Genomic DNA, 21,725 nt, shown 5'->3' with positions numbered 1-21,725 from the left:
TCTCATCTGGGAAGAATTTTCACTAAGAGGAATTAACACTTCAGTTGACCGAGATTGGGTTTCAACTGCCATAATAAATAAAAAGTAAAGTAAAAGTTATGTAACGAAAATTTTACTGTAAACTACAATGGCAGTCAGGCAAAATTCAGAGACCAACTTGTGTTGTTTAGATTTTTGAAGTGCAGGAGTATGTATATTTTTAAGTTATGAGCCTCCAGAAGGAGTGAAATAGAAGTCTTATGAAAATATTTTATTGCATTATTATTGTATTTTTATAATTTTATTGTTGGAATGCAATCTATGTTGTTCTGCTTACAGAAATTAGATGATGCTATTAGTTCACACAGTTTTTGTGAGTTATTATGTGATAAAATTAATTACAGTTAATTATAATAAAATTCAATGTAGAAAATTTCAGCTTTGTTTAAATTCAATAAATAACAGACAGTACGTATTAGGTAGTAAACAAGTAATAAAAATAATTACACCCTGAAATATTTGGCTATATTAGTTTTTAATACAGACTTCACTTAAAGCTAATATTTATTTATTAAAATGTTTGTGCCAATATTATTTATTTCTGGATAAGCAGAATGTTACAGCCCAAACAAAAATATACATTAACAATTCATATATATAATTCGTTTACTATAAATGTGCTCAGTATTTCTCAAATTAGTATAAATTTGGCCCACACTGGCTGTTTTCTATTTTCTATGTCTTCTATTACGCCATCAAATTAAACTTAAATGGTATGTAGATAGGGCTGATTTGTTAGAATGCCAGGTTTATAGGAATACCCTGACATTGTTTTGGTCTGCTCTAAAATATTTTTGCTTACCAATTGAAATTGTAGTTGTATTTGTTTAAGTGTTTAGAGATGAACATGCTTCAAATTATTAACACAGTTCGACTGCAGTTCTACCGTTGGACATTGTGTGCACACAGAGATGACATTTCCACCAGAATTGATTCTAAAATGAAGCAACTGACATTTTGTTTCAGTGGCATTCCTTGCTGAGCTATCATCTGCACATATCCGTGTCTGCTTATGTGATGTGGGGAGGCCCTTCAAGCTGCAACACTAAACCTATCAGAAGATGTAGTGCTTTGATAGTTCAAACAGGATATTTGAATAAGCACTGCTCTGTTAAATGCTTTGTTAAACATTGCTGTTGAAAGCAGTGAAAGTGTGGGGTCTTTAGTGTTCTCTGATTTTAATAGTTTTCTTGCATACATTTCATTATCAAACTAGGGTAGCATCATCAGTGTTAGAAGAAAATGGGAGTTTGCTTCTTTTTTTCAAACTTGAGCTACAAATATTCTCTTATTGGCACCAATGTAAGTAAATAGTTTTTGGAGTGAAAATATTGGGTGATCTTGGATGAAAGAACCAACATTTTACTTTCTTTAATTTTATGTTTTATAAAATCTCTTTCCCTTCATAACATTTATTTTGTCAATGAGAGTAAAAAAATTTGGGTGGAGAACATTAATGGCCTTTCTCTCAGAGTACCTTTATTCTCAATTTTGTTTCCTTTCACTTTTTGCTTTAATTTTAAACATACTTATTATGAAGTAAAAATTCAGAATGACTATAGCTCTCTCTCTCTCATGAATAGAATTCCAGATACTTACATTGTTTTTTAAAACAAACTTCTATAAATACTACTACTTTGTTGAGGGACGGACAGCACTGTGCTCTCAGGGAAGTAATGGAGAGTTGGGATGAAGAAGAAAAGAAAGAAAGACAATCATTCAGATGGTTCATAATTTATTAAATGTTAATAATAAGGCTAATTTAAACATAAATTTCTAGATAATAGAATAGAAGTGAATGCAATTCAACAAATAGATGATCAACTGTGGGATTCTTTCATTCTCAAAATGTAAGGAATAAGCTCTTTTATTATGCTTCTGCCATTATAATATAGACATTATCTGATAGTCCACTTGAATTATCATAAGTATCCTTTTTTATTTTCATATTAGTGAATTGTCTGCCATTTTAATCTTAAATTTGACTTAAACGTTAAATAATATGTCAGATAAAATTACAGCCCTTTTCTGTTTGTCTTATAGTTCTATCTTCAAGACACTAAGAGCAGTAATGGTACCTTTATAAATAGCCAGAGATTGAGCAGAGGATCTGAAGAGAGCCCACCATGTGAAATTCTGTCTGGAGATATTATACAGTTTGGTGTAGATGTAACAGAGAACACACGAAAAGGTAAGAGTATGGATCACTTTCTTTTCTTCTGCCATTGTAAGAGACTACAGGTGTTTGAGCTTGATATTGTAAAGCATTATTTCAATGAATTTCTAAGAAGTGAGGCAAATATACCTCACTTTCTTGGATATTGATGCTGTCCCCATTGTCCAACGGATATTCTACCTGAGCTAGTTGGGATAGGTGCAATGCTGATTTAGAAATCAACCTGATTGGAGCAACTGAGATTTTATAGACTTCTTGGAATTCATGAGGGTTGTCTTAGGTTATATCTGGCCATGCTTATAGTTGGATACTGTCACTAGACCTTTTAATCTGTGACTGTCTACCACTAGCTTATCAGGTGAAAATGGGTTTGAAAGGCATCATTTTACATTAATTCCTTTCTTTCCTTTTAAATCAGTTACAGAAGATGACACTGGATATTCCACCCTCTGGAAATTAGAATATCACAGTGAAATTATTGGGATAAGCTAGGGAAATTGGGGTTCCTGTGCCCATTCCCTGCCCATTATCAGGGAAGCTGTTGGTTTTCTGAATGAGTATGTAGCAGCAATTGTGGGCTGGTAGGTTTTAATAGGTCAACAAAGCAGAAGTTTTCTGGGTAGGAAGCAGATGGTCTCTAGACTAAGAATTCAATGTAGTTTGGATGAGATAGAATATCTCTTAAGCAATCAGTGTTATATCTTAGAGGTGGAACTTCTGGATTCAGCTTATACAAATAGGTTACAACAATTCTTATAACAGTTCATTTAGTGACCGTTCAAAGTTACAACAGCACTGAAAAAAGTGACTTATGACTATTTTTCACAGTTATGACCATTGCAGAAGCCCCATGGTCATGTGATTTGCATTTGGATGCTTGACAATTGGTTCATACTTATGACAGTTGCAGTGTCCTGGGATCATGTGATCAGCTTTTGCAACCTTCTGACAAGCAAAGACAATGGGGAAATGAGATTCACTTAACAATCATGTTACCAATTTAACAACTTCAGTGATTCACTTAACAAATGTGGGAAGAAAAGTCAAAATGGGGCAAAACTCAATAAATTTCTCACTCAACTACATACATTTTGGGTTCAGTACTGGCCATAAATTGAGGACTACTTGTACTAGGAGGCTCAAATAAATACTTTTATTCAGCTTAAGCTAACTCACTGATTCCTTATGAAATCAGATTTGGTTAAAACATTATTTATAAATCAAATGTATTAGACCTCTCAAAGTTATGAAATAGTGGCCTTATTTAAACACATTTATTTAAATAAATAAATATATTTAAATATATTCCTCAATTGCATCTGAGTTGGATTAATAATAATTAGAGCACTATATGTGCTCTTTCAGGTTACATTTGAAAAGTCTTTGAATATTACACCAGTCTAGAATGTAATAGTAATAAAATTGGTGGATGAAAGATTGCTATATCCTTCCTACAAAGGCTATAGTGGTTACCATCTTGTTTCTAAGTGCAACTCATTTACAACCTTACCATTTTTCAACATTTTCAACATTATGACTTCCTTTTCATCTATATTTGTGGGACAGTAGCATTTATAACATCAGTCTTATCACTGTCATCCCCATATGTATCTCTAAAATGATTTCCCAACTTTCCTTTACTTCATATTCATTTCAAATCTCTGATATTAGTGATTTTTTTAGGAGCCATTGTGGCGTAGTGGTTAGAATGTAGCATTGCAGGCTAATTCTGCTGATTGCAGGGGTTTGATCCAGACTGGCTCAAGGTTGACTCAGCATTCATCCTTCCGAGGTCGGTAAAACAAGGACCCAGATTGTTGGGGGCAATATGCTGACTCTAAACCGCTTAGAGAGGGCTGTAAAGCATTGTGAAGCAGTATATAAGGCTAACTGCTATTGCTATTAGTAACTTTTGCTTTTTCTCTCATATTATTGAAGCAAATTCAATTCAAACAAATTCAAAAGTGCATACTTTTTCAGGGCAGGTTACTAATTCTCATGAATTGATACTCTAATTTATTGGTAATGGAAAAGAGTTTTCTAGAGAGCTTCTCAGAATTTGAAAAATAATTTTATTGCCATAGAATAATGTGCATGGCATTTTAAAACTCTTCCATGCTTCTTAAAGCAAGGCTTGATGAACCTGCCGCCCTTTAAATGGTATTGGCATACATCTTCCAATTGCTGCAGCCAATATGATCACTGGAGAGAGATCCTTACCATTGCTGAGTAATAAATAAAGTCAATAGAGGGTCCCTTTCCCTGGCCTTATTTATCATTGTTACCAAACCCTTTTTTCCAAAATTTATTCATCAGTTTGCCCCATATAGTTGGTGATCTCCTAGTTTTATTATTCTCTATTTTTCTTAGCTATTTTCCAGTCTTTTACATTGGGGAATTGATCAAATTTTTATTGTTTTTGTTCTGCACTTGTGAAATGATCTTTTCATAGCATGAGATGGGAAGTAGCATGGGACTTAGAGGTCTTCCTGATATTTTTAAATAGCCTGCTACTTTTTATATCTTAGAAAGAAAGAATATTTTGACTTTCTATTTGAACTCCCAAAATGTTCACTTTTTATTTGTGTATTGCTTTTTATCCTTCTAGGTAACATTATTGCAATTATAATAAATTGCTTTAATAAAGTAATTTTAATAACTGGACGCTTAGAACTTAAAAGTCTTAATTTTTATTTATTTTTTTATAGTCACTCATGGATGCATTGTCTCAACAATAAAACTATTTCTCCCTGATGGTATGGAAGCTAGGCTACGGTCAGAGTAAGTGCAACTTTAACATTATTTTAATATCCAATATATTCATATATTAGGGAAATTTCCTATATATAAGGATAGCCTGATTTTTTCATGTGAGAATTTTAATTCATGAGCCACGGCTGGCAGGCTTGAATAGCCCATTTGGAGAGATGATATTATCCTTTTTTGGTATTTTTTATATATTGTAAACAGTTTGGACTATTCAATATGATGTATCTATTTAAAATAAACAGTTTGGACAATGTAGTGGTATTGGTGCATAACAAACCAAGATTTCTGAAATGTTTTGTTGAGTTTTTCAAATACAATACATGATTTTGTGCATCCATGAAATCTTACAGAATATAGCACAGTATAATAGTAATTTCTAGAATGCTAACAGATAACAAATACTGTATTTCCCAAAATAACTATCTTAATAATTGGGAAGGTACTCATACATTCCTTAATAAAAAATAAAAGTAGATTTTAAAGCAAAAAATTGAGCAAAAGATTCCAATGAATGCAAACATGGTGCTAACATGAATATTAGAATAAAGAAACATTAATATAAACATTTGCCTCCTTTTTTCTTTCCTCATCCAGTTATTTCTTCATCTTGCTTAATCTCCAAAAAGTTTCAGTCCAATTATGCACCTACCCCTTCTGTTTATTTCATTATCATCTTATATTTTTTTCCTTTTCCTTTTTGATGTTTCTTGATAAAAGGAAAGGAGCAATTTTGTAATTTTCTTTTTCTATGTACAGTAGGTCTGAATTTATATGTAAGACAATGGTTGATATGTGCAGATAGAAATCAGTTAACTTGGTATTTTAGTTATTTATTAATATGTTTTTTTCTCTTAATCCTGTCCTTTTTGGGGAAGATGGCAAATATACATGTGCATATACATACAGAGCATCACATCCATGCTTTTATTGTTGGTTTCTCTATAATTGGCATCATTGATTTTGGCAGCTGTAAGATTAAGTTTATTGAAAGTAGGATTTTGTTGATTTTAGAATGCTGTGTGTGGGTGTAAGAGAGGGAGAGACAGAAGAAAAGAGTGTGAGAGACAGAGAGAGAGAAGTTGAACTCAAGATTGATTTCTTTGCTAAATATTGTGGAAATATTTTTAATTGATAGCTTTTCCCCCCATAGTGTCATCCATGCTCCATTACCAAGTCCTGTTGATAAGGTAAGCCTTAGAACATTTCTCATTCAGTACCCTGTATTGGCAAGGGAAATAGGATGTTTTTCACAGATCAGAGCTATGATTTATTGTCTTATATAGTTCCTTAACCCTTCAAAGTTTAACCACTATTAAACAAACTAATGATACTGTAGTATAAATGCAGATGCCTTTTTGTGGTATTCCTGTTTAACGTAAATAAAAATATATTGGGTGGCTAGTGCTTCCTGTTGTGAGAAACTAAAATAAAATGTTGGTATTGTTATAGTATACTGCTTATGGTTTACATTATTTAGAATGTATGCCATTTCAAGAGTTGTAGCAATAACAGTCTAATTATAAATACCTTTGATTTCTAATCTTCATACTAATAGAGGCTAGGTTAAAGACCAATGTGGATTTGAAAGTTGACTTTTGCCGTGCAGGTACATTCTTGTGTACTTTTGCAATTGGCTATGTGAAAATGATTTCTTGAACATTAAACATTCCAGCACAATGACTAAGTACTCTACCAAGGTAATAAGCATTTTAGTAGATTATTTTCTTCCATATAAGGAAGAAAATTGAGCCCAGAGAAAGTTGTGTTACTTTTTTTGTAGTCTTTTATTAGACTTAATACTATGTTGTATATGGCTTCTCATAGATTTACATTGTCTGTATATCTAGACAAGGTTATCAAAACTGTATTTCTTATTATTAAAAGGGGGATTTTGATAGGCATATGGAGTAGTAGAAGTCATTCCATGTTCAAATTCATTTTTACGAACTTTGTGTGAACTTTGTGTGATTTTTCCTGTATTTATATTGCCTCATACAAATTATTCTGAATACAAATTATGCTAACCTCAATTTTCTTTGTAAAATTTTACAAATTCAAATTCATTTCTGATTTTTTTCTTATTGAATCAAAATATATATAGTGGTGTATACAATTTTGAGAAATCTTTTTAATTTTGGGAATTTCTGCATAAATATGCTAAAGTGTTGTCTGTTCTCCATACAACTAGATAAAGAGAACCCAATTAAACAAATGAGTCAGAAATATTACATGTTCATTCTGTCAGGATTCCGGCAGTTACCCCAATTAAATCATGAGCCAAACTTCTAAAACTTCAAAGGATTTACTGGGAGTTAACATGTCTAGCACAGCCTGGGTGTAGCTGACTCAGACACATAATTCATTGTCACCCTTTTCCCTGGTTTTCCCCCACCCCGGGTATATCATAATTCATATTCTCCAATGAAACACATCCATAGCCAAGAGTCATCAGACATGTTCTCCAGTTAGATTTTTGCGCAGCAGAAACTTCAGTCACCTAGAAAACTATGTATGGAAAACTATGTATGGAATGCACTTTTGATTTCCAAGCTGCCACACTGCTCTTTCAAACCCCTCCCCCCCTCCCTTTTTGTTGGCAACTCTAAAACCATAGAAATATTTTATGAATTGACACATTCATTTGTTGAGGACTTCAGTGATTTTTTAAAAAAAATCATATCTTGTACTATTATGAACAATTCTACCCATTTTCTATCTAACTTTTATTATATTACTTAACCTGGTAATGAAACATCTACAGGAAAATAAGCAAGCTAAAGACTAAAAAGGTAACAATTAAACTCTAAGCTACATGTATACTCCATTATTGGAAAATAACATAGATACTTTGCAATAACTTATCATACACACACTCAGTTATTCCAACCATTCATTATGGGTTTTTGCTTATAGGCTCCTTATCTCATTTTAATTACAGTCCTATTAATAACTTATAATTTGACAATGTCTTTCCTATAATGTGGTGCCCAAAATTGGATGCAGTATTCTAGGTATAGTCTGACCAATGGAAAAAAGAGAGGATCAATGACTTCCTTTGATCTCAAATTTCTTTTGAAGCAGCCCAGGATTCTTTTTTTTTGGCAGCTATATCAGGCTGATCTGCCAAGACACCTAGATCCTTTGTGAATATACTTCTGTCAGTACCATTCTACTATCCTATATTCTTGCCTGTCTGTTTTATCCTAGTGAAAATCTTACTGATATCTTCCCCTTGTTCCAGTTTATCACAATGTTCTTAAATCTTGATAGTGGCCCATAAGTTATTTGCGTCATCTCTAAATTTCATAACTATATTTAACCCTTCATATAATTCATAAATATGTTGATCAGCATGGGGCTTAGAATGGATCTTATGGGATATGACTTGACTCTTCATTTTTCATCTTTATACAGTCGTCATGCAGTCATTGGTATAATCTTCTCTGAATCATCCATCCATCCATCCATCCATCCATCTATACATCCATCCATCCATCCATGATTTATTCTTCTAATTTTAAAATGGCCTGTCTTTTTCACTGAGGGACTCTAATGTTTCTCATCCTCCTTACTACAATCTCACGGGAGATTTTATCAAATGCTTTGTTAAAATCAGAGTATATTTACTCTTGAGTAGAGTTTATCATTTCTATTGTAAACTAGACTGGTTCTGTCGTAATTAAAGGAGAATAGATTGATTCGGCATGACTTGTTTTAATAAATCTCCATTTTGGTTTCTACTAAACAATACACTTTTCCTAAATGTTGGCAAATCAATGTAATAGCCTGTTCCAAAAAACTCTGTTTCCCCGCATTATTTGTGGTTACCTAGGTTTTCTTTTTATTTTCTATTATTCTTGGGTGGTGGTTGTGGAGTCATGTAATTTTCAGTGTAAAATGCATGATGTAAGATAAAAACTCTGTGTTTCAAGTCTGAGAGCTCAAAATATAAAAATGGATACCATTAATAGAATATGCTGTACTGTAACTCCATAGTGATTACAGCCACTATCCATTTCCTATGTATTCTCTCAGCTCACACACAACTCGTTATATTACCATGCTTCAATTTCTTTCTATAGTATCTTGATTTCCAAAATGTCTTTTGGAAATAAAGCAATTTTAGAGACCTTTCCATCTTGGCTAAGGTCAGTCTACTAACAGAGGTTGATGTAATTGAAGTTTCCCATTATGTTTTGCCTTCATAAAAATTATGGGAAGCATTGTCTGGTCAGTAAAGACTTTATCCAGATTATATGCCTAGTTTGGTGATCAGTAGCACATCTCTGCAATACATTTTTTTTGTTTTCCAATTTCTTGTATATTGAAGAATTGCTTCAGGCTTTGTACAAGAGGAGCATCACCTTGTTATGTATTAAAATAAACTATTTTTTTTCAAAAACGTCCTTTTGTTTCAAGAGTCATCTTTACTTTAAAGAATGGATTGTTTAAAATAGCAGCATTTTTATAGGTTTATGCTTTAAGAAAAAGCAGAGGATCTATACTTGATCTAGAGTGGGTTCTGAAACACTTCTTGCAAATAATTTCTGTTGCATGTTTTACTTTAATATGAGAGAACGTTAACAGTGACTACATATCCACTGGATATAGTATGAAGAAGTTATTTGTAAAAATTAAAAGAATGGAAGCTACACAAAATAAGGGAAATTTTAATGTAATATTTTATTAATGTATTTTATACATATAGAAGCAGAAAGATAGCGTTTTAAATTCCTTGTTGCTGCTATCTGGAGGTTGTCTGAAATTTGGCAGCTGAGATTAGGTAGCCCATAATTTATTAAATATGAAAATATTAATATAAAGCACTAAAGAAGTTAAAATCTGACATGAGATGAATAATAGAGGCCTTTGTTTCCCATTTTTATAGGTTGCTGCTAACACTCCCAGCATTTACTCTCAGGAACTGTTTCAGCTTTCTCAGTATCTTCAGGTAATATTATATGTACAGTTCTGAATAAACTCATAAACATCAGACTTATAAAATTGTATTATAAAATGTAAACAAGAGCTTTAATGTGATAGTTATGTAAGAAATTAGGCTGCAGTCTGATAATTATATACTGGTAATATTGACAACTAAAGTTCTTGCAGTAAAATTTGAAAGACTCTTAATCTAAGACTTGAAAGACGTTACCCCGGATGCACAGCTAAATAATAACACAGCATTAGTCATGGTTTGTCAATTAATTATATTAAACTAAACATGTAGCTATCATATTAATAACTATAGTGGTAAAATGTTAACTTTCTAGTCTCTCCCTTTGCTGGTTATATTTTCATAGCCATACATAGCATGGGGCCTGTTATTTGAGGGACTTTCTCGCTTCTTGATACATCTAGCCATCCTATCAGACTCAGCAGAGAGGGTATGTAGGTCTCATCTACTGGAGTATTTCATCTGGTGGGACCCAGGAGGAGTGTGTTTTCTGCCATGGCATATGCCCTATGGAACATCTTTCCCCCAAGTTTAGATTGCCCCGACCCTAATTTTCCAAAGTCCCTTAAAACCCAGTTTGCCATTGGGCCTGGGGATTTCATGGAGACGTGGAGCCTCAAAATAGCTGTATTGTGTGTAAGATTTTGATTATACTTTCATGTATTTTATGTGCATAGTTTTTAAATGGTGTAATTGTTTCTAACATTTTGTTGCAATTGTTGGGTTTTGCTATTTTAATTGTGTGAGCCACCTATAGTCATGTATTTGAAATGGGTGGTTTTATAAATTAGATAAAATACTTTTTAAAAATAATCTCCAGTTGTCTGTGAAAAGACATTACATTTCTGGTTTCCTTTGGTGGCATCCAGGTAGTGGTTATATCTTGATCTAACAGCTGTTTATTGTAGTTGAAATCATAAAATTATAAAGTTTTGCCCCATTTTGTGCTAATTTAAGTTCAAAGTATTATTGTTTACATGGTTCTGTTGAAAAGGAAAGAGTGAAGTTTGCCATCTAGCGGCTGTTGGTGAAGAGAACAGTAATCCTTTCATAGGAAATGGGTATTATTTTCAGAGTGGTGGTGTTTGATACCTTAACTGCTTTGTTTTCCTTGTAGCAGAAATAGCCTGATATATTTTTATTATTAACAGGAAAGGTTTACAGCAAAAGGAACAAAAACATTTGTAAATGGCCCAAACATAAGTTATACATATATATCAGCAATCTGCAATCTCCTTAAAGCAGCCATATCTTTCCCCTGGGTGGTTAATCTATTGACTGCCCAGTTCCAGTGTATTCCAGGGCTGTGCAGCTATCTTGCACAGCTAGAAGTCATAATGATTATATCTGAGCTTTAGCATGCATAAGGTGTCTTGAATCTGTGAAGAAAATTAAAATGATGCATCCATTGTATTGAAGTTATTCTGATCATTATACTAAAGAGAGGAAAAAGAAAAGCTGTTACCAAGCTGATACTTATTACTGTCTCCATTAATGCATATGTGGATTATTATGGCTAGGCTGAAAAAAAGTTAGATATATGCAGAGCTTTTGATTGCTATGGCTAGGCTGAAAAAAAGTTAGATATATGCAGAGCTTTTGATTGCATTTTTTGCGCAAACAAACTACTGTGCTTCTGAATATCACATGTCATATAAAATTGATTATATAAAATTGATGTCTGTATAGATATCATGTGTGTGTGTGTGTGTGTGTGTGTGTGTGTGTGTTACCTGCTTACTAGAAACAAGGGGACTATCATACCATATAAAAACTTGTTCATGTGCAAAGTATTTGAAACCAACCAGAAAAGAAATTAGTTTTAAGCAGTGAGTTCTAAAAGGCAACATTCCTATCTCAAACTATTACTTTTAAATTTAAAACAACATCTATGCAGAATTTTAAATTTTAAATAATGTTATAATTCGCTGCTGTTAAAACTAAAGAGGTTTTTTTTTGGTTCAATGCAGGAGGCCTTACATAGAGAACAAATGTTAGAACAGAAGTTGGCCACCTTACAGCGTTTGCTAGCTGTAACACAAGAGGCATCAGATACAAGCTGGCAGGTATTCTATTCCCTTCCCCTCCCCTCCCCTCCCCTTTTTATTAACTAAAAAGCACACTTGCTTATTTATCAAAACCACAAAGCTCTGCTGATTAAATTAAACTTTGTGGAGATACTATGTGAACTTTTATTGTTAATATTGTTTCTATGGTAATACTGGTATTGATTTAAGGACATGTTTGGATTTCTTTTTTAACAGGCTTTGATAGATGAAGATAGACTTCTATCAAGGTTAGAGGTTATGGGAAACCAGTTACAAGCTTGTTCAAAAGTAGGTTCCATACTCAGTTAAGACGTCTAGCATTTGGGAGCTTACTAATATGAAAATACTTATTATTTGTTTAGTGGCAAACACAAGAAGACCCTTGCTAATTTAGTCCAAAGATCTATCTGTTCCCTTTTCCCACAGTGACTATGTAAGTGCTTCTGAAATGTTTACATGCAAGGAATGAAATATTCTCACACTATGCTGTTTTCCCTTTAGCAACTATTATTGAGTAACACAACATCTCTGACTATGGAGCCTTTATCAATAACATGCCTAATATTCCCTAATAGATGTTTCCACTATTAACCATTTAATAGTTAGTTTTAATCATTTAAAATCCATCTAAACTTGTGAGTATCATCATCTCCAGCCACCATCTTCCCCTACTAACAAAAGTATTCATATGAAGTTGAACTTAAGGATCCTGTTGCTGTTTCAGTATTTTGTTTTTGCTGTGTTGTTTTAATTGTAAGCCACTTCAAGTTATGTTGTAATAATGAAGACACTTTCTAGAATCAAAGCATCCCCACTATCTGAAGTGACTTGTGACTTGTGACTGGTGATGAACAATAACTGAAAGATTAGGTCTTCTTGTTATCACTCCCACCATTCCTTTGTTACAAACTCTTACCACCAACCTTCTGGGGACTAGGTGAAAGGCTGAAGGAGAAATCCTTGCCCTACCTAAGTCTGGCTAAATGGCAGAGAGAGAAACCAGACAAAACTCTGGGAAGCAGCAGTTTAGCTAAACCGAAGGTCACCGACTATCTTTAGGATTGAAACAGAAATCAGCTTTATTAAAGATCCCTAAAGAAGTTAAGCACCATTGTACAAAAACTGAAATTCTTTTACATAAAATAGAAAGTTGAGATCAGATGGATGCAATTTAATACTTTCTGATTGTTTAAAATAGTTTTTTAATATATGCATGTAAAGAAGAATGGACTGGTTTATGTTATAGCCGTTTAAAAATTTTAAGCCGTAATTAAGATCACCAAATAATTCACTGCTAATTTAATCATGAATTCAAATGGAATTTTCTTTTTCTACAACTTAAATTTGAAATAATATTTGGACATGCATCAGCCCCCACCCCCCTAAGCACTTTTTACTATAAACAAATCAGAGTAAAACCAGTTAAAAAAAACCCTCATATACCAGTTGATTCATATAATTGTAATAGAAACAATATATGATTGTAGCTGTTAATTTATCTATGAGGCTTTATTCTGATGTTCAGATATACCCAGGGAATTTGTGCAGTGGTGAGATTCAAATTTTTTTACTACCGGTTCTGTGGGCATGGCTTGGTGGGTGTGGCAGGGGAAAGGATATTTTAAAATCTCCAGCCAGAGGTGGTATTTGCTGGATCTCCGAACTCAAAATTTCCACTACCGATTCTCTAGAACTGGTCAGAACCTGCTGAATACCACCACTGAATCTGTGGGACTTTTGGTGTTTATTAGATTATTAACTTCCAGGCTCTCATAGAATGGAAGACAAGGGCAGAGAGAGATATGATTATCACATATAGTCCTGTAACATCTGCATTAATTTCTTTGTTTTGATTGTGAGTTTCAAAAAACATTATGAACTAGTACAGATCTAACATTGTTGAGAGACTGGGAATATGTACTTTTTCATTCTTTACTAATTAATTATAACTTTTTCACATTAAAATTAAGGAAAATGAAAATACACTTTAATTATGGTTAATATTAATATTAACCATAATTAAATTCAAATTAATCCAAATTAATCAGGATTAATAATTATTCAATTAGAATTCAGAATTACAACTAACATGTGTATTCAAATTTTAGTTCATTGAAATCTGTGTTAGCATTAACAGCAGTTAAGTTTATGTTTATATTTTGCTAAATCAGATTTAAGAAGTATTTATTTTTCTGTCAAATTTCTACACTGCCCATCTCATTTAAGTAATCACCTCTAGGAGGTTTAAAATTATGTACTTGAAAGGAGCAGGGACATACAGTGAATTCTTAATATTGATTCCTGATATTTAAGCATGATCAAGGAGAAGTCAGTGTTATCTGTATATACTTATGTAGCTCAGGACACTGTTTTTGCTGTTGAAGTCAGTTAAATGAACAGATATATTGGGGTGATTGGCCAGAAACAACTCTGAAATCACGAAGTGGCAAATACTGGAAATTTGAAAGTTTTATTCCTTGGACAAAGTTTTTAAATGAAGTTCCAAAAAAGGATAATATATTTTATAACATTGAGAATGTAAACAAATATATGGGGTTATATAAGAATTATGGGTTTAAAATCTCTGCCATGTTATATTTCAGAATCAAACAGAAGATAGTTTACGGAAAGAACTTATAGCATTACAAGAAGACAAATATAATTATGAGACAACTGCCAAAGAATCCCTGAGGCGGGTCCTTCAGGAAAAAATTGAAGTGGTCAGAAAACTCTCAGAAGTAGAGGTATTTACTTATTACATTTTGCCAGATTTCTAAAATACAAATGAAGGGTTGAGGTCATGCAAGTAAACCTTTAGTGTGTTTACTTTTCATAACAGTTTGATTACTTAATTTTGTGTTTGTGTTGAGAATTCTAGGATGTTCTGCAGATTTTTCTATCATAAGATTTCCATTTAATTGTTAATGTTCCTAGAAAATACTGGGTTCATATGTTGGGCTTACATGATCTCTGATTTTAATTGTTTTTTAAATTCAGGTAAATACATTCAAATTCTTCATTTATTTTTATGTATTTAATCTTCCATAGTCAGAGGATTGCTGTTAATTTTTAAAGATTGATCGGATCAGAATACAGCATGCTAACCTTCTAGTGAACAAGTTGAGGGTTTTTTTTGAGCACATCAGGGTTAGAAAGATATTCACCTGTCTAGGAGATTGTTTCAGTCAGATAATTATGCAAGCAGTACTTACTTAAAGTGCTGTTTCTTTCTCCTGCAGAGAAGTTTAAGTAACACGGAAGATGAATGTACTCACTTGAAAGAAATGAATGAACGGACTCAGGAAGAATTGCGGGAACTAGCTAACAAATACAATGGAGCTGTAAATGAAATCAAAGATCTTGCTGACAAACTAAAGGTAGAGACTAACACTTTTTATTTATTATGTTATAACAATTAATCAGTGAACACAGAGAGATACATCAATGAATATGGCCTTTGGCTAAAGAAGGCTATCCATCCTTGATGTAGATGTTCTTTCTGAGTTTAGTGAGTTGAATTATTAGATCCCAAATGCTGTGGATAAAAAAGGAATATAATCTCTATAGCAGTCTTTCCTCATCATCACTATTCCTTGTTCTAATGCCAGTGCTTCATATACTTCCAGACATTGACACTATTACAGTTAATTCCTTTGTACCAGGAAGTTTGAGGGTCTCGAAGGAGTGATAATTTCTAGGCAAGTATCAATAGACATTTATCAGCCTCCTCACAGAGAAAGAAAAATAACATTAAGGTTACTTCTTAGGAAAAAAAGCACATTCAAAACAATTCTGAGTCATGCTCAAGTGAAAGCAGTTAAGGGGGCAGAATCAATTCTAGAGAAGTATGCTGAGCAGCTGAATAAATTTATTTCTAGCTCAGTAAAATGTCAGAAATGGTAAAAAAAGAGATATTTCTTTTTTCAGTAACTAAAGTCCCAGATACAATGATGAATTGTGTTCTCTGAGTTCAGCTGAAATAGCATTTCATTCACAGATCCTTCAAGGGAAATGATGACTGGATAGCTTCACAGATCACCTTTATAAATATAACTCAGAATATTATTTCCATTTTCTATAAGCAAACAAATGCATGCCATCTGCCACTTTAAAACGCAGCTGCACTTATTTGAGCTTTTTGACTCTAAGTCCTTGCAACTATTATTGTGCACACAATAACCCAAATAAAAGGAGAAAGAGTTCAGCTTACTAATTTCTTTGACAATGCAACAGTATGCAAAACTTGTTTCTTTTGGAGTGAATGTGTTCTGGATACTGCATTTTTTTTCTTTCCCACTTGTACGTAGAATAATATTAGAGGATACTTGTCACTTCTAGATAGTATCTTCCTCCACCCTGCCCATTCTGTTCCTAATGTCTGTCTGCTAACACTATGTCCTTCATATGTCTGCAGCTACTCATGTAACTTGGAGCTATAGTTAAAACCCATGTGGCAATGGAGTTTCCTTATAAAACTGCTATCTTGATAACTTCATTATTAACATGGGATATTTAAATGCAACAGAGGCAGTATAAGTTCCTTATCAACTCTGCAGCTAACTTTCTCATATATATTTCTCATATATATTTCTCATATATTTATAGCACAATGTATTCTGGGAATATGGCTAGCAAATTCTTTTATTTCCTTTTTATAGTGTAAGATGTTTCTTTTCTTTGTTTTTCTTTTGTATGTTTTTGTTTTCTCTTGGAATTAGAAGCTTGGATGAGGGAATTAAATGAATGATTTTTAGGAAAATACTTTCCTATTGGTCAGCTGGAAAGAGGACACATTGACTTATTGTGTAACTTGCCTGTGTTTTGATGCTGCAATGATGATGATGCGCAATTGGCTTCAAAATTATTTAGAGATTGGGGGAATATTGCCAATATCACAAGGAAATCTCCTGAGACATGAAGAAGGATATTAATGTTTGATTAAAATAAAGCAAGAAGGGTATTGTTTCATGATATAGCATCATATACTTTGTAGAACCACCATTTCAATTTTGTTTTCAGCTACTAGAACATGAAAACCGTATTAGGTGGTTTCATAAAATAGTTTATTGAGAGGTGATTGCTTTCTCTTGCTTTAAATAGATAGCTGAAGGTAGGCAAGAGGAAATCCAACAAAAAGGGCAAGCTGAAAAAAAGGAATTGCAACATAAAATTGAAGAGATGGAAGAAAGGGAGCAAGAACTTCAAGCAAAAATAGAGGCTTTGCAAGCAGATAATGACTTTACCAATGAACGGCTAACTGCTTTACAAGGTAAGTCCAGTAATCCAAATATATTGATGTTACATGTTTTCCTTTAAATTGTGAAATATATATATATTTTGGAATTCTGTTTTCAGTCCGGTTAGAACATCTTCAGGAGAAAGCTCTTAAAGAACACATCAGCTTAGGTAGGTATGACCTTAAAGTACTTTGCTTAGTTTTTTTGCTCAATTTTTATAGAATAATTACATATTGTTATAATTCTTGAGCAGTGGGAATATGTTAAAAATATTCTGGTTCTTTATACCTTCATTTCTGGAGCATTGATAAATAACACAACAAGCAGTAGAGGGCTCTGCTTTTAATTTTTCTTAATGTCAGCTCATGAAGCCTCACAAAATATATTAAATAAGAATAGAATATTTTTGAATACAGCTAAGAACCTTGGCTGCAACTGTGTTTTTTTGTGGGAATTATGACATTATTTGAGATCAGGAAAAGGAGCAATTGAGTCAAACAGTTTAAGAATCACCAGAAGCTAAATTTTCAACACTAATTCATCCATGTAGAAAGGCATAAGTATGCAAGTGAATGTGTTCTGAATATATAGAATTAATACAGTTATTTAATTCTAGGCATACAAGTTGATGACTTCGTTCCTAAAATTAATGGAAGCACAGGAAAAGGTAGGGTTCTCAATTTTTTCTTATAGTGGTTTGTGCATTTTAGGTTATGAATCAGTTTTGTTCCATATAAAAATAAATGTAAATACAATATTTTATATTTTAAAGATTAAAATATTAAACATGGAAATTTTTATTATATTTTAAAATACTTTAAAATACTTAAGCATGGTACTTTAAAGTGAAATCAAATGTACAATGTCTAACTATTCTGCTGTGGGGCTGATCTTGCATCTTTCAAATGCCAGCAGAGAAAATTTTAATAGCAGAATTTTGTATCTGTGTTAAAGAATGTGTTGTAGGACAGTTGCAATGTACTATTTAGAAGTAAACCTTGCTGAATTCACTTGGACTTCCTCTTAGGCACGAGTATATGAGATGTTATCTTTAATTTGGTTATTAAAAGTGCATTGCTATTTACAATGTGAGGAATGTATATTGTTAATAAAATCTCTTGAATCTTTTAGCATTTTAACTTCTACTTATATTGTCTTTCTAGATTAGAGTAGATGTTTTATTTACCATTTTTTTTTTTTAATTTTTGCTAAAAAAATTTACTCTTACCAAATCCCATTGAAGCTTTCAAATAGCTGAGCTTTCTGCACAATATTACTGCCATGTGCCATACCTAATGCAGCAAGACTTATTTATAGTCAGTTATGGTGATCATATGGTTATAAAAGAACGAAGATGGCAGAATTGGGGTTCTTTATGCTTTCTCTGGCTTTTTGGAATTGTATAGCTTTTAATCTTAGCTAAAATGAATCTTCACTCTTCCTTTTTCTTACTTATTAAAATGGGTGGGGTTCAACCGGTGTTACTACCAGTTCGGTGACTACGTTTAAAAGTGCATCTGGGTTCATTTTAGCCAGAATTAGTAATTTATTATAAATGTATAATGTTATGCTTATTTGGGGGAAAATAATTGGAATGTGCATGAAAACTGCTAAATAAATAATAGTAATAAAAATGGAGGAGTACAATTCTGTCAATTACTATCTGAAATCGGGATCCTTTTACGTCCAGACCTAGCCAACACAGAGATAAATGTTACTAAAAATTAACTAATAGTGGCTTCTATTAACTACTTTTCTTTTTCATAATTATTTACATAGTTTATTGATTGTTCAAAAAGCAAAAATGTAAGAGATTAACTATGTAGATAACCAATAACAAACAAATACTATTTTTGTATCATATACTTGCAGATTAACAATCAATTTAATTTCTAAAGTAAAATATATTTAAAGTTAATAGAATTTATTATTTGCTTTCATACTGAAATCTTTTTACATCCTTACTTGTTTATTAGCAGATATATTTACTTGTTTTGCTGAAGGAACTTTCACACCCGACATTTCTCAGACTATTTTACTCCATTTGAAACTTGACAAATCCTCTTTCTCATTAAGTATTATTAGACGATTTCTGTTATTCTTTTAGTCACATTCTATTGGCATCCCTTTGTCTACTACTCATTCATTGTTCATAACTTTTCTCAACACTTTACATGCATGTTGCGCTTCTTGCTGTGGGACTCATCAAAATATCTTCTACTTTAATTTTTTTCTCTTGCTCTGCCACATCCAGTTTTCTTATTAAAATCTTTCGATGTTTATCACATTCTTTTCATTTTCATTACCTTGGACTTTGCACTTTAAAGAGGTTATAAGTAACACCACAAATGGGATCTTAATTATTTTAACTACCAATCCCATCTTCTTCTGTACTAGTTACAGATACCAATCTTTTAGCCTTGTTTTTTTTAAAGAGGTGGGCCACATTCTGGTCTGTTGTTGCCTCAGAACTCCCAGTATTTTTGTTCTGTTATATAATATTAACAAGGTACCATCTTATAAGATTTCCTTTGGATTTTGCTCAATCCCTTCCTCATCACCACCTAGTTATTAGGCCTTCTGTTTATTTTAACAAAACATCACTACTGTTCCCTATTACAAGAAAAGAGGCCAGCCTTTAGCACCAGAATTAGTACTTTGCATTGTAGTAATTATTTACAAAAAAAACCAATATTTGAGGGGAAACCATGAACATGTATAATGTAATTTGATGCAGTCAATACATGGACAATACAAGTCTCTGCAATTTCCTGGGCAACATTTCAGAAGTCATTTACTATTGTTTTCTTCCTACGGCTGAGAGAAAGTGACTATCCAAAGGCACTTAACTGTTTCCAGATTAAAACAGAACAGAATTGATAGTCCCCTTGCTACTTTCTAGTGCTTTTCACCAGTATACCAAATTGGCTCTTCACATGAACATATACTAATGAACACATCTAACTGTGCAACTGTGATGTACAGTTGAAATTAGAAACCTCGAGAAAGTGAGATAAACTAAAATGTAAAGATTTATCTCTGTAAATGAAAAATATGTGAATGATCGTATTTATTAAAAATATGTAATATAATTACATAGGTATCAATTGGATGAAAATGACAAATACTGGATTTGGATAAGAGATACTAGTCTGTAGTTGATTAGTATTTGACAAGTCACCCTTTTTTTGACCAAATATACTTCACAATTTAAAAAAAGCAATGGGGTAGAGATATAACCAATAAACATTTTAATTTGATTGACATTAGTTATTTATATTAAAGGTCAATCTGAAGTATCAAAAACTTCTTAAGTATCAGCCATGACTAATTTCATTTATAAAATGAATTCTGGTTACCGTATTTATCGGCGTATAACACGCACAGGCGTATAACACGCATTCCCTTTAATATGCGGCGGGCGCAGTGTCACGATGCTGCGCCGCCGCTAGGCACTATTGGGAACGGGACATCGGCGTATAACACGCATACATCATTTGCCCCCTATTTTCAGGGGGAAAAAGTGCGTGTTATACGCCGATAAATACGGTAATTAATATCAACTACAGTATTACAAAAGCGATTTAAACATTACTTAGGGATAACAAAAAGTCCAAATACCAAACCTCAAAGTTTTTGCATTGTTGAGGAAGTGAACTTGTTCCATCCAATGATATGTAGATCAGAAACCAAGTTCAATACATGGTTTCAAGGACAAAAATTGCCTTTCAAATGGAGAATGAATGACTTCTTGTTACTCCAAGAAAGTATATTACAATAGTATAATGAAGAACAAAAATGTTACAGATATTCCTTGACTATGAACATTTGTTTTACATAGTTAAGAGAATGGATACAAACTCCTAATAGAACAATACCAATTTTAGGCGGACAATAAAATTTTACAGACATGTTTATAAAGAAACAAAAGACCAAAAAAAATGGAAGAAACTTGTTGTGAGAGAAAATCTGCTTAAAAATTTGGAACCTTCTGAAAATAAGGATAAATCTGGCAATTTCACCATTAATATCACTGTCAAGTGCTTTTTATTTCAGGGATAATTACAATAAGAACAATCATATATGCCAAAATGCATAACCAAATTCAGAAAATATGGCAGGAATTGATTAACAAAAATTGGTATTTATTGTGGTTAAAGAAGTTTAGAATTTATTTAGAAGTTAATAGAATAAAAAGTGATCTCAAGAAAGAAGATAGCACTTTAGGAAAGAAGAGTTTAAAATGCTTTTACAGAAATAAGATCATCTGTTGGGACACATTTATAAATTGTTATTGAAATATGATGCAGACACAGAACAAATTAGAAACTGTATGATTAAATGAATGCAAAACTTCAAAGATGCACTTACAGCAGAACAATGGGAAGAGTTATAGGAAAAATAATAAAATGTACTCCAACGCACAGTTGGAGATAATAAACAAGATGGATAAATCATACAATAATAAATGCTAGACATACCTCTGTAAAGAAGGAACA

The 21,725-nt window shown here is 32.6% G+C and overlaps 1 protein-coding gene across 50 annotated transcripts in view; it reads left to right on the top strand.

The window, feature by feature from the left end:
• Nucleotides 1-21,725, top strand: part of SLMAP (sarcolemma associated protein) — a 111,882-nt gene that overhangs the window by 30,077 nt on the left and 60,080 nt on the right. For 26 of the 50 annotated variants that reach the window (XM_087923817.1, XM_087923816.1, XM_087923810.1 and 23 more), the window contains exons 3-13: nt 2,083-2,230; nt 4,924-4,996; nt 6,135-6,171; nt 9,873-9,935; nt 11,912-12,007; nt 12,206-12,277; nt 14,593-14,733; nt 15,229-15,366; nt 17,090-17,258; nt 17,345-17,395; nt 17,843-17,893. In XM_087923817.1, coding sequence (XP_087779943.1) covers nt 2,083-2,230; nt 4,924-4,996; nt 6,135-6,171; nt 9,873-9,935; nt 11,912-12,007; nt 12,206-12,277; nt 14,593-14,733; nt 15,229-15,366; nt 17,090-17,258; nt 17,345-17,395; nt 17,843-17,893 — 1,039 coding nt within the window. The remainder of the gene's footprint in view (nt 1-2,082; nt 2,231-4,923; nt 4,997-6,134; nt 6,172-9,872; nt 9,936-11,911; nt 12,008-12,205; nt 12,278-14,592; nt 14,734-15,228; nt 15,367-17,089; nt 17,259-17,344; nt 17,396-17,842; nt 17,894-21,725) is intronic. The other 24 variants (XM_087923827.1, XM_087923826.1, XM_087923815.1 and 21 more) reach the window with 1 other exon arrangement.

This window comes from Pseudonaja textilis, chromosome 2, assembly GCF_049901715.1.
Source record: "Pseudonaja textilis isolate UNSWEBS1 chromosome 2, rPseTex1.2, whole genome shotgun sequence".
NCBI classification, from domain to species: Eukaryota; Metazoa; Chordata; class Lepidosauria; order Squamata; family Elapidae; genus Pseudonaja; species Pseudonaja textilis.
This window is presented reverse-complemented; position numbering and strand designations above follow the sequence as displayed.